We start from the raw sequence: 14724 nt of genomic DNA, 5'->3' as shown, positions 1-14724 counted from the left end.
TAATGAGTAAATCTAAATTAACTCAAATTATTTCCCGGTTTGTTTTTGTTAAAGTTATCTTAGTTAAAACTGTTACTGCTACGCATCCCAATCTAGAAAGTTCTGGTGACAGCTTCATGCTTTTCTTTGGTGAATCCAACTTACGAGATGCAAGCTTTCTCAATAAACAGTTTATGAAAATTTTCCAGCTGATGATATATAATATCTCCCCTCTTTTCTTGCTTGTTGAAGGCTATTGGTATTTCACCTCAATGTTTTCAGATCAGGAAAGATAAAGTCCAAAACTATATGAAACAAATCATTCCAAATTTGACAAAGGAATCTACTACAGAACCTATAAAAAGAACAGCAGACCCTCTTGTGATTTCCTTCAACCAGGAGATTCCATCAAAGCTCTTGCTCAGCTCCGATCTTATCTACTTTTATATCCCCTTCTTATTAAAAAAGAAAAAAAAAAGGAAAAAAAAAGAAAGAACAAAGAGCATTGCTATCATGACAGTTGCAGAATATCACTTGAAAATCTAAAAGTTCTCTAAATTTTCATTTCACTGTCGCGGTAGGTACTTATGGGGCTGCTCTTTTTTTTGGCAGAGATTCGCAAGGACATCAATGATCACGAAACCATCTCCCAAGTCCATTCACACATACAAACACTGGAACATGATAATTAATAAAATGCCTCTTGTTTGTGCAAGCACGATATCTTCTCTGCACTGTTGTACATTTCCATAACATAACCCAACAGGGACGACAGTGATGGTGGAGCTCGTGCAAGAACATTTACTAGCCCTTTGTTATGCACCGCAACTTCAGTCATCTCTTCCTGCGTTTTGTCTCCACCTAGCATAAAAATCAAAGACAACTACATCAGAAAGGGTAGAAAATAATAAAGATTCCAATTTGCATGGGTATGAGTGAAAGAACGAGCAAAGACAACCAGTGAAACAAATTGCTAACGACCAAAGATATTCAGTAAAACCACATAGCTTTTAATCAAGATGTCTCGTTTCCTTCTCACCTGAACTTTAAGAAATCACATCTTACAGCCTTAACACATCTATTGGTTATGACAGCTTTAATGTGATCTGCCATGGTTTCATCACTTAAATAACCCATCCCATGTAACTATTTTTAACAAGGGAATATCATTTTTCCTTCAAAACACTTTCTTTTCATGAATTAGAATTCCACAAAAATGCAGAGGAACTCATATAACCTTAATTATTAACATCCATAATCCACTTTTTAGGTAGCACTTCAAAATATCCCAATAGATTTGATTCTATTGCAGCTAAAAAAATACAAGTTACACCAGCAACTCTCCCTCTAAACTAGCATTCTCTTATCAACATTAATCAGGCATGTATTATTTTAGTTGACTACCTTTTCCTTGGAGATAATGAAACATAAAATTCATAAAGCTTCTGTCTACTCAGCCCGCTTATGCAGCAAGCAGCATCAGCTGGAATCCTTGTTAAAACTAGAAAGAGAATCCTAGGAAAATTAACGCTGCCTGATTATGAGATAAATTTTAGTTTTCTGTAGGTTGTTACTGATAGAATCACAACAATTCAATGATTTACACTTGAAATTAAGATCATTTTTCTCATGGTACTACAATCGGTTTGGTTGAGAGACCTCCAGGTTAAGATACAACATTCCATACCCCATCAATGGAAACCAATAATGGTCAAGCAGGCAGTTCCAACTTAACATAAACTCAACATAATCCATTTTCAACCCATTACAGTCTCTCTCTCTCTCTCTCTCTCTCTCCATATCTTTTTTCCAACTTTTTAATAAAGGTAAACTGCAGCCTAAGGCCAAGACAACATTTGAGGAAGAACTTCAGGCATGTCTATGAGTACTTATAAATCATTAAGGGCAGCTTATAAGATCAAATTTTAAAGAGCTTTAGGCATGTCAATCAAATGGACAGTGACTACCATCCCATGATAGACCAAACAATAAAACCATGGGTTTGTAGTTTTTTCTATGGCAACACTGCCTGATTTTTGCTTTTTGTAGAAGGGCTCGCACCAAACATTTTGACTCCAAACTATTGTGCCTCATAGTTATTTTCTATTATACCCAAACATATGAGAAATAACTGCACATGCATTAAATACTACTACTAGCTATGCCCACATAATAGAAGGCAGAAAAATTGCACAAAAACTCATGCACAATTAATTAAACCCAGGGTAGAGAATTGTGATATGTTATAGAATAAACATTGCACTATCAAGAAAACATATGAAAATGTGTGGCACAGACTTCCATATTTGTAAGAATTAGCTCAAAAGTAGCCTTGAAGGGACAGTTATGTAATTTGCATCAGCTTATATGAGAGAAATGGGGCAAAGACTCTGAAAGCTCATACCATGTCGACAAGCCAATTAGGCAAGGGTGATCCTACATCTTCAAGATATAATGGTAATTAGTCAATATCTAAATAGCCCCAGCTTAAGAAACCTAGCAGTGGTAGTATTCATAATGATACACATAAATTGCAGTAAAAGATGTTGCTGCACAGCTAAACTGATTTTAGTTTCCTTAATGATGTTGAAACAACTGGAGTACATTCTTACCTTAACCTCAAGTGATGGTGATACTGGGAATACATTCAAAGATCTTTTTGCATCATCATCAGATGAGCAGTCAGAGCACAGAAAGTGATCTGATTTTTTGGCTTCTTCAATTGTCATACCCATACAAGAAGGATGAAACCTGCAGCACATTAGTTAAAAATGATCAGGAAGCAATAACCCTTGAATTTAGAAGAAAACACACATAACATAGATAGTTCTCTCTTCTCACAAACCAATCAACTCATGAACTTTTAGAGATGACTGCACATAAAAATTATCTTGATAAGCTCCTACTTAGACATCATTGATAATAGCATTAATTGAAAGTGGTGTTCATCATATGATAGCACAGGATTAGCATATTGAACCTCCCTACAACCAAAACAAAGCTGGTTGATACCGTTAAGACCAAAGAACTAAATAAAAATGAAGCTAGATACAGATCAGCTAAAATGGAAGCTTCAGTATCAAATCCTGTTGTGTGTCATATACAATGCCTAATTTAAATTGTTTAACACTGTAGAAGTTCATATCTCCTCCCAAAGTTCTTATTTCCCCATGCTATTTAGGGAAGAAGTTCAATTATTAATGATCTTCAAAAGAAGAGATGATCTTAGCATGGAATCATTCTTTTTTCTGGATAACAACACCCTAAACTGTAAATCAATTATTGCACTGGATGGGTAAGCTTTTGGGACTTCACACAATGAGCCATGGAAATTTCAAGAAAAGAGCATTTAAGAGAGAAGAATCATCTCTAACCTCTTTGAAAGATATCTGGCTAACACTAGACGTAGCAGACATGCAGAATGCTTAATGAGATGGAATTCTAAGAGATATTATTTATTTAAATTGATTAATTCTGTATATGGTTTGATTTTGCATGAGTTCTTCACTTCTGGTCAAACAACAAATACAAGGTGTTCATTTTCTCTCCATAACAGCCTTCAAATCTATACCATTTTTTACAATTAGATAAGTTCTCAACCATCAAATCCAGTTTTTCAGTCATTTCCAAATACACAACAAAGAAGGGAATTGAATATCTCTACAAGTGCAAAACTTGCATCTACAAAATTGCAAAGTTCTTATTTCCAAAGAAATGATGCTTTTCATTGTATCATATGCTATCTACAAGATCAACCAGATTTGACCAACACAAAATTGAGAAATAATACAAAAAAAGAAAATCCAATCAATCTATTCAACAATCATCTTTTGATGATGCTACAAAATGTGATGTTCATGATTTTCATTGATAGCATTAGTAAATGTCATTTCATTGTTGCCTAATGAGGATTTTCTTGTCCAAACTATCTCTCAAACCCCATTATAGCATGTTTACAATGCAAACTCTACAATTTGCGAATTTTTAAATCACCTCCTATATAATATCAGTTTCCTAATTGCATCTCAACATTGCCTGCTACATCCTTTCATTACTGCCTATTTGAAAAGGAATTGTTAAATACCATTCACTATTCTCATTAGACAGCTAAACCCCATACTTCATTTGATGTTGATAGTACAAGAGTACAACACATAAGTTCTTTGGCTTCTTTCTTCCCCACCCTACCCCCCCTTTTCCTTATCTGTAAGGAGCCTTACAATCTTGATTTGTACCATCTGTGATACAAAAAGACAACGGTAACTGATGCCAATTTCAAATTCCTTCACCCATCTTAGCTTTAAATTTCTAACATGGTCCTTAAATGAAAGAATGAAATTTATAGCAAAATTTGATGCAAATTAGTCACTGAGTAATTTCAACAACCAATGGAATAATAACTGCAGTAAACTGGAATATTATCTTTCACCCTCAAAATTAGGAAATGTATTGACCTTTCCACTATTACTTAATAATTCTTTTAAAATGATACTTTCATACTTTAATCATCTTTCACTTCTTCAATTGTTAATACTTAATGCTTAAACTACCATATTCAACCATTAAGAACTCAAAAACCAAGCAAATTCAAGGTTGAAGGAAAACAAGACTGATAAATTAGATATCCACTTGACAGATTAACTAATTTAATGTCCTAAGAGCTCATTCTCAGCATGTGAACCACACAAAAGTCCAGCACTAACAGATATCTGTGTTTTCAGAACAGTATTTCAATCAAAATATGTTTAAGATATTCACCTCTGCCCAGATTTTTCAACATATATGACTATGAGGATCAGACACAAAGAGCCCCATATAAGTAGTAAGCATGCATGAGAAGTACACACGGGTTTAATGCTACCAACTATTAATCAATTTAGGGCAAATTGGGAGAAGACTTGCCGAAACAAATTACAAACAATAACAAGATAATAAACTATGCAAGGATCATGGTGATGCGCGGAAAATGAAAAGGGAGGATTAACAAAACCCTACTAACATGAAAGCTCAATGGTTATCCCCACGTGTTACAGGCAGCTGAAGTTGGTGCAGAACAAATAAGCTATGGCCTAAGAATGGCTAAATAAAGCCTGCAGTGTGTTAAATAAAGTATCTTTAGTTCCATAAAAGCATTATTGCATAGGAAGTAAACTTTCTATACAAGATACAAGGTATTAGCTTAAATCCAAAAGAAGCCATCACTGGATATATTAAGAAGAAAATGACCTCTTACAACTTGAAGAAACTAGATAAATCTCACAGAACCTACTTCTCATGCCTGCTTGATATGCTTTACTGGTCCCTATTAAGCTCTCATGAAGTTAAAATGTTTGCCCAACATAAAACAGAGTTGAAAGAAGCCCACATAAACTTAAAAGCAAAAGACAACTGGCTATTACACTCTAGAATGAATTCCTATGTCCCTCACCAATCACAGTTTTTGTTGAAGTTCCAGTAAAATTAGATAATACTAGAGGAATGAAACAAATGGAAAAAGCTATCATAAGTTCTGATCATTAAGCTACGCAATGAGTTCAAATGAAGAACAACGCCATGCTACATTGATTCTGACTGATGTAGCTCCAATAATTTCAGAGATCAGATGAGATAAACAAACTAAACTTGCAGTTACAATGCATGATTCCTAGTTACAGAAATGAGTGCATTATCAAGAAATTACCAATCTTTGCATCCCTCGCATTGCACCATGAGATCATCCGGATTGTATGGCATTTCACACTTACAGTACCTTCAAAGACATAAATTCAAAAGGCCATTCATTTCAGCACTCAAAACCCAGAAAAATCAACTCAAAATTTTATCAAAGAAAGGGAACTCACACGGCTACACGATCGGGAGTAAAACCACCAGTGGAAGCCTTGTATTCAAACCTACAAAAGTAATCCTCAGCTCCAACATTTTCAAGCTTAGTGTAGTTCTTGAAGGAGTGCACTGTGCACTTGCCTTCGATTGTATGTGCACTTTGCACATCATAGTGGTCTGACAGGAATAACTCTTTTGCCCCGTGGAATTGACGGCGTCCCCCAATGGATTCCTCCGGCCGGTAGTACCACCGTACACGAACTTTAACGTTGTTTCGATGATCTGCCTCGATTTTCTCTATACGTGCCACGTATGGAAGCTTATCTGTATCCGATGGGCGCATCAACACACAATCACCAGCTGCAATAACAAGCATGAATCCACCCAAATTCAGAAGCCAAAAAACAAAAGCAAAGAATGAATGAAGATAGTTAAAAACGATAGGGTATTCAAGAATTGAAAGGAAAAAGGGAGACATTTTGGCAATCAGGGTCTAAAAGGGGAAACTTTAAGCAAGAAATTGATGGATTTTTAATTGTATAGCAACAAGAAGAAGCTTGTTGCTAGAAATTATGGGTGTTAAACAAGGTACATGCTTACGTCTAACAACTTTGTTGGTGCCTTTGATAGTGTAAGAATCAAGGTCTTTTTTGCCAGGTTTGGTTTTGGCCATGAATTGCTTGGTTTTAGCTGGTAGCCAAGCGCTGATTTTTACTTCTATTTCAGGAGACACGAAGCAAAATAATCAACAGAGGCTAAAAGTGTAAGGATTAAGGGAGGTTTTCTTAGAGGTTAAGGTTTGTTTGACAGGGAAGTGGAAGGAGAAGAAACCCTAAGGCGGGGCAGGAGCTGAGAGATTGGGGACAGTGAGCATATAGCGAGAGGGACCGCGTAAGAGAGAGTGAGTAAGGTGGATTTTGTTTGTGAAACAAGGTGGAGAACACATCATCACCGTCGTCAGCTTTTTTATGCATTTTCTTAATGAAAAAAGTATACATTCAGTCGTGGTATACAGCACAGATACTGTATAAAATACTAGATGGTGACAAGAACCTGTACATTTTATTGTAATGCTAGACAAGAACCTGTACATTTTATTGTAATGCAAAGAATATACTGTACGTGATGCCAAGATTAGACTAATGCCACCACGCATAACAATTTAGTACACGGCTATGGACAAATAAGAGCTTCTAGTTTTCAAAGTATTTGAGCAGAGTATGGCATCCATTTGAATTATGATTTAGTTTTTATTTATTTTTGTGTTTTAAAAATATTTTAAAAAAATATTTAATTTGTATTTACTTTAAATTAATATATGCTGATATTTTAAGACCATTTTAATATATTAATTTTAAAAATAAAAAATATAATTTTAATATAATTTTAAGTGAAAAGTAATTTAAAAAAATCACAACTACACCCTCAAAGAAACTTTTAAACAGGCTAAAATGTAACAATCAACATCTTCATTTACAACAAACAAACTATCCCTAAATAATATGGGTTCTTTATGGTTGTTAGCCCCAATAAAAATAGCAAATGGTTGTTAGCCTCAATAAAAATAGCAAAAAGCATGCCTCCTCGAGTCTTAACTATTATTTTAATATAATTTTAAGTAAAAAGTACTTTAAAAAAATCATAACTACACTCTCAAAGAAACTTTTAAACAGGTTAAAATGTAATAATCGACATCTTCATTTACAACAAAGAAACTATCCCTAAATAATATGGGTTCTTTATGGTTGTTAGCCCCAATAAAAATAGCAAATGGTTGTTAGCCTCAATAAAAATAGCAAAAAGCATGCCTCCTCGAGTCTTAACTATATATTAGTTGAATGTAACATTATATGCAATTATAGAATTTGTATCCTCCTAAGCTCTATTTTTTAAAATAAAAAAAAATTGGCAATACCAAATCCTTGTTAATAAGTATAAGCAACATAAAATTTCCAAAATTTATCTTCACGGTTAAAACCATTTCTATGTTTAAAATCAACTTTTTATGGCCATTTGAAGTTCTTTTTAGTTTTGAAGTTTTCTCATCTTTCTCATTTGTTATTTCTATGTCAATAAACTCAACTTTGAAAATCAAAATATTAGTAATTACTAGAATAATATTGTTACACTAATGACAATTTATATAAAGGCATCGGAATATAAAGAAAATATTCATATAAAACTAATATGTATACATTTTCACCCCATACAGGAATATAACACTAATTTTTTAAGGGGTTGTAGAAAACCTCATAAAAATTATATGTTTTCAAATAATCTTATCAAGGATGTAATGAGTTGAAAAGAATAAAAGGTTAAGTTTGCATAAATGAAATACTTGCAAAATAAATTCCCTATATGAATTTAAAAGACTCTTTAGCACTCAGGTTTGCATTGATTAAGAAGGAGGGAAGCCTTAAAATGTTGTATTGTGTGTGTTACCAAATAAAAAAAAATTAAAAGAAAAAAATGTTTTATATTAACAAGATGATTATAAATGGAAGATCATTCCTACCTCGTGGTCTAAAGTTGTTTATATAGTCTTAAATCTATACAAGTATGTGTGTGTGTGTGTAAGGGAGGATGGGTATGTGTGTGTGTGTGTGTGTGTGTAAGGGTAGGATGATTGCTATGTTTATCACCTATAATTTTAGACTACTTGGAGATAAAGGTTCAAAGTGATAACATGCCATTGTAAAAATTATCTTATCTTTGGATTTTATAGGTAATATATTGTTAATGAAGATAACATGACCATTTATTTAAAGATATATGTCAAAGGAGCATTCTTTTATTTCATATATATGCATTTTATCTATATAGTTCATAATGAATAAATTAAATTTGACCATGAGATAGTGCATTCAGATGTACCAATTGGATTTAGATGTATCAGTTATCTTCAAGGTATTGTCTTGTTGATTTAAAGGTGTCATACCTAATTAATGGTTCATTCTTTATGGAATGTGAGTGGGTTTCTATCCGAAAATATCATTTTGTTAAACTTATAAACATTTGAGATTCTATTTAATAAGTCTTGAAGAAGAACCTAAATTTATCTCTTTTTTTACACATGTGATAAAACAACAATATAAAAGAATAAACAAGTGCAACAAAATAACTGATATGTTATTCATAATATTGTCAAACCATTTATAAAACAATAACCAAAAGGTAATTTCTACTTTATTTCTTTGGACATTTTTAAAAACAAAACTAATTTATTTCTTGTGTTTTCAATAAACTAATTTGATGAAATCATGAAAAAACTTCAAAATATAATTGGGTTTTCCATAGATACATCTCCAAGTTGTTGATTAGTCCTAACCTTGGTCCAGTGTTCACCTAAAAAACCAAGTTCTTTATTAGAATAGTGGATCTTTAATGCTTAAGATAATAAATGTAAGAGGAGAGACTAATGTAAAATATAAAAAAATGAAATGATATTGTAGGGAGTGTGTGTTTGTACTTTTTATATTTTTATCTATGAACTTGTATAACTTGTGAATGGTTGTTTATGACTCTAAAAATCATTAAGTGATTGTTTGTGGTGTTAAGAATTATTGAGTGATTGTTGGTGACTATATGAATTATTTAGTGGTTCTTTTTTTATAAAAATTATTAAATGATTGATACTTATATATGAAATTATGTGTGGCTTTTAAAGATCAATGTGTGAAGTCATGTCAACTACTTTTTGTATGATCTTGGTTATGGAAAGTCCCTTTAATTACATGTCTTAGACTTATATAGTGACTAAGGTATTTATAGATCATAATCATATATGTTTATCTTATAGAGTGTTGAGACTAGTGTTACAAATAACTTGGTATATGTGGAGAATGAAGTTATGTTATTTGTAAAGATGTTGGTGGTGTTATTGGATGTGGTGTTGGTTAAGATATTGTAAATAAAGTTGGCGAAGTAATAACTATTAGTGTAGAAAAGTGATGCTTTCTTTATAAAGAGAAATATTCTGTGCATAAAAAGTTTATGTGCACCTATATTCCTACATATAGAATTATATATCCTTGAAGTCCTAGAAACTAGAAAAATACATAAAGGTATATATAAGTAGGATTGGATAAACTCGAAATGAATGTCAGGTGTTTGGCTAAGAAAAAGAGAGAAACTCCAATCATTTAGGTTGTTCCAAATGGCTAGAGTGTCTAGCCATTCTAGTTTGGTTCAAATAGTTGGAAAATATTTTTGAGTTTTTCTGAGCCACTATAATTAATCTACTACTAAAAAAGATTTTTTTTATAATTAATCTATTACCAAAAAAAAGTTTTTTTTTCAAAGTAGTATAATAAAAATAAAATATTCAAGAAATAACATGATTAAAAATTTAATTATAGCAATAACACAATTTATGAAATTGCTTGTGACTTAATTCAAAACACATTTCACATAGACAATTTTCCCAGCCTCTCATCTTTCTACCATAAAAAATAATCAACTAAACAATTCACAATTTAATTCAATTATAATTCATAGAACTTTAAATGTAATTTAATTTCAACTAAATTTATAATTAAATAAAATGAATTCTCATAACATTCACTCACGTATATTATTTAACTATATCTAGAAATCACCTCAACTTTTGGACAGGCCTAGATTGCTCATAGATAATCCTACACCAAAATTGTTTCAGCTCATAGATAGACCTACCTTTCCAACTACAAGTTCTCTTTAATGAAAAATGCTCTTATCCCTTATTAATGTCATTCTAAAATGCTTATCCTCCCAAACTTTTTTTTTGAAGTCCGCCACGATATAAAGAAAGTGTAGTATTAGTTATGACATATGTCATCTCATTAACTCCTTTACAGAGTACAACGGTAGCACTATAAGCCTTCTTATTAAATAATGCATTTAGTATATATACAAAAACAATTGTCGTTGTTGTCATCATCATCATATATATATATATATGAACAAGATATTTAATAAATATTATAAAAATATAACGCATATCAATTGATTCTATCTTAGAAAACAGAGTTTGTAATGCATCAAATTATGTGGATGCCTTAGAAAATTCACTTGTATGTTATAATAAATTATCATGTTAAGCTCATGTACCATTTCATATAACTTTTTAAATTAATTGTTATATGTCGCTTTATAAAGGACCATCTATTCATCATTTTTTTTATACATACTTTATATAATTGGTAATATAGATATACATGCATGGATGGCCCCAAGTTATAGTTATAAATGGCTTAAAAGTCCTCAAATAATGTTAGAAAGTATATTAGCATTGTATTATCGATTAAACTTGTGATTATGATACTCTTAAACTGCATTATATACTCTTGAGTATATATAATCAATTACACCTCCATTGCATCATGTAAATGGTCTTTAAAATTATTAGACAACCACATTAACATGATATTATCACCTCTAAAACTAGTGGGTGAAGGCACACATCTGAATAAATGAAAACATAAACCATCTTGGTTAACCATCTATCTGTCTGTTAAAGAGGCTTTGTTTATAGAATAGACAATTAACATAAAGATATCATACAGTATGAGGATCATCTCCCTAATATATAGGTAAAATGTGTGGGTCTTGCACATTCATTGCTTAATTAATGTAGCAATTAATTTTTTTTTATCAAGACTGGTATTATAAAGTTAGTTGTTTTTATAAAAACCAACCTTTATAATACACGGGAAATCACATTCATGTAAATTCATAATAATATGCTAGTGAGGTGTCGCATGATCATTTCCTCTAAAGGCAGTCAATTTATATACAATTATTAAAATGATTATAAATTTTAATCCAAATATATTATATTTTTATACAAGCCAACTTACTTGTCCATTCCAATTTTTATTCAATGATGTTGATCTTGCAATTACTAAACTTATATATCATTAACACTTAAATACATTATCAACTAGTCCTAATAGTGGCTTATAGTAGAACTTGATGTACCTCTTCTAGTTCACATCATGTTTGTCTCTTAAACCAATTAAAACAAGTTGCTAATATAGCAAAAAAATGTGACATAAATTTATATATGTGTAAAATAATAAATTTCTAATAAGAAGGAAACAAAATCCAAATATTTATATATGCTATACTAATTGACATGTTTTCTGCTACAATCCCTTTCACCACATATACCATATTTATTTTATGTTTATCTCTTTTTTTGCATCCATATTGTTATATAAATGAGTGGATCTTCTTCAATCCTTTTTTGTTTTCTATCTAGTTAAGCCTCAATGTACTATTAGCCAATATATCCAGGCCATAATGATATGTTAGGTAAGGGTTAAAAGTAAGAAGCATATGTATTTTTATATATTTAATTATAATAGAAAAGATCTGTAAATTATTGATGGTCAGTATTTTACAAGGTGCAATATGCAATAAGTTATGAAGTTGGTTGATGGTATAATTATCATTTACCTCTCTTTAATTTCCAGCTATACGAGGATCTCAACTTAAAATAAATTAATTTCACAATTAAATCTACTTGAAAAATATCTTTTTGATATTTTTGCATCAACAAATAGTTTAATAAATACAACTAAAGGCCATAATACATCATATTTTAAGAAAGTTTTGAAATTCATCATTCTTTCAACAAAATATTTATTAAATTTATAAAAGGTTATTCACATTATAGTCATTCCAAACAAGCCATGAACACTTTTTGATACATTATTAAAAATTTCTAACAAATTAGTGATTATATTGTCATAACAACGACCATTATCATATGAAAGAACTAATCTCTCTTTAGATTCAATTTCTAACCATTCTTTTATATTATCACCCATCTAAGTCATATCAATATAAAATCTATCACAAAAATTAAAGGTTATTGACACATTTTATACAATATATAATTCAAAGAAGTATTTTTTAACCTAGTGTTGAAGTTATCAATAAAGTGTCATGAACAATAACGATGATGCTTAACTAGCTCAAGAAATATTATACCATTAAATTTTTAATTTTTGCATATCTATCTAATATTATACACAATCTGGTACACCTACCAATGATATATTGACGAAGTAAGTCAAAAAATCATTTATAGTTATTATTCCTCTTTTCTTTGACCATAACATAACACAAAAGGTAAACCTCATAATTCATATCCAAAAAAATTACAATTAATAACTTTGTCTTACACTTCTTATATATGTAAATGTCATCAATACTAATTAAAGTATGATGGTGTTAAAACCCATCAATTAAAGGTTTAAATGCCCAGAATACTCTATCAAATATTCATTTATTATCATAAACCATTTTATGATTTTGTTCAAAAACTGTATTTGGATTTGGTTCTTTGAGAGCTAATATAATCATAGGTATTATTTGAAAAGACTTAATTTGAAAAGACTTATTATGCATATCAAATAATAACTCCAATATTTAATATTTAGCTATCCATGTTTTGTAATATGAGACATTATGCTCATAATCTCTGTGTGTAATAGCTTGAATATTTACAATTTATATATTTATATTGGCTTTCATAATTGTCATCATCACCTCATTAATGAGATTTGATCCAATCTGACGATGGCTTTGCAAAACTAGTAGGTTTATGCATTTTTGTAGGCCTTTTAATATTAAGATTTGAAATAAATCAGATACTTAGTCATACCCTTACACAAAAACCAATTAAAGGCAGATTCATAAATGCATTACAATTACATATAAGTTTTAGTTAAATATTGCACCTTATACTGTAACGAATTCTTTATATGTCACTATTTAATTATAATAGTACATTAAAACTTGTATATGAATTTTTATTCAATCTTTTATTCATTATCTAATAAGCCTGAATTCCAACAACTCAAAGTCTGGTCATTGAATGATGGTCTCATTAATTAGGAACATGTTGTCTCATTAATTAGCTTAATGTCTCAACTGACTCATCTTTCTTACATTTCTTAACTATATCAACATGATGGTCATCTTTATTATCACTTGCTTTATATTCTTCATGATAATATAGAGCAGCTGTTATACCTAATTGAACTTTCATTTTTATATCTATAATTTTTTGCGTTAATGTTAGTTGTATTTCATCACCACCTAAAATAAAGAGACCAACAATTTGTGATGCTTATGTGCTCATTTAAGTGTATTTTAAGATCTAAGTGAACTCCATATTAAAAGAGTTTCCTTCTTTAGGTCTACTATTCAAGTAAAACTTTAAAATTTGCAACTCATTTTTGATGGCCAACTCAAACATTAAATTTAAGTTGTCATCGCTACAAATGGATTCATAAATATAACAAATTGGACACACCCTAACTTGCATCTTCCAATTAATGTCAACTTCAACTTCTCTCAAATTCCACCCACTGTGATCATATATAAATCTTTTTAGTTTATTAAAAAACATTTTTAATCTAGTAGTTAAGAGCTTATTATAAGTGATATCATTATTGATATTGGCAATAATACCACCATAAAAGCAAAGTAATCCAAAGCTAAAAGATATTTTATAAAACAACACAACAAAATTAATATTAATTTAACAATATTGCAAATTAATCAAGATATATAATTTCAACAAGACTTTAATCAACAAAACATTAAACCCTAACATCATCATTAAAACCATAATTTATCATATTTTTCTTAAATAACATAATTTATGAACTCAATTGGTGTAATTCAAATATAATTGCCAAAATATATAGTTAATTCAACTAAATTCTAAAATAAAAAAGCCTTAACCCTAATGTCATTATCTAATGTCATAGTGACCACTCTCTTTCCTTGAAACCCGGAGGAAATGAGTCTTTTATATATGTTTAAGAAGAGAAAAATGTTTGATTTTTATAAAGGAGTCACTATCTAGTATTATGTTAATGTTATAAATTAACATAATTCAAAAAAAATCCTAAATTAAAAACTCTA

The 14724-nt window shown here is 30.5% G+C and overlaps 1 protein-coding gene across 1 annotated transcript; it reads right to left on the bottom strand.

Annotated features, from left to right (window-relative positions):
- Positions 1-272: 272 nt before the first annotated feature.
- Positions 273-6735, bottom strand: LOC105141638 (BAH and coiled-coil domain-containing protein 1-like). The gene is made up of 5 exons (XM_011048910.1): positions 6403-6735; positions 5820-6162; positions 5660-5728; positions 2592-2730; positions 273-840 (listed from the first exon to the last, which is right to left on the bottom strand). The coding sequence occupies exons 1-5, from the start codon at positions 6473-6475 to the stop codon at positions 814-816; spliced, it is 651 nt and encodes a 216-aa protein (XP_011047212.1). The 5' UTR covers positions 6476-6735; the 3' UTR covers positions 273-813.
- Positions 6736-14724: the final 7989 nt, after the last annotated feature.

This window comes from Populus euphratica, unplaced genomic scaffold (assembly GCF_000495115.2).
Source record: "Populus euphratica unplaced genomic scaffold, PopEup_1.0 scaffold128.1, whole genome shotgun sequence".
In the NCBI taxonomy this organism is placed as follows: domain Eukaryota; kingdom Viridiplantae; phylum Streptophyta; class Magnoliopsida; order Malpighiales; family Salicaceae; genus Populus; species Populus euphratica.
Note: the sequence above shows the minus strand (reverse complement) of the source record. Positions and strands in the feature narration are given on the sequence as shown.

Bases quoted from the DNA above. Each gene is read 5' to 3' on its own strand.
- LOC105141638 (XM_011048910.1), bottom strand. From the start codon at position 6,475: ATGGCCAAAACCAAACCTGGCAAAAAAGACCTTGATTCTTACACTATC. The intron at 5,729-5,819 runs GTGAGTTCCCTT...ATGTCTTTGAAG, and splicing joins ACTCCCGATCGTGTAGCCGT to GTACTGTAAGTGTGAAATGC. The intron at 841-2,591 runs GTAAGAATGTAC...TTTTTATGCTAG, and splicing joins CACCATCACTTGAGGTTAAG to GTGGAGACAAAACGCAGGAA.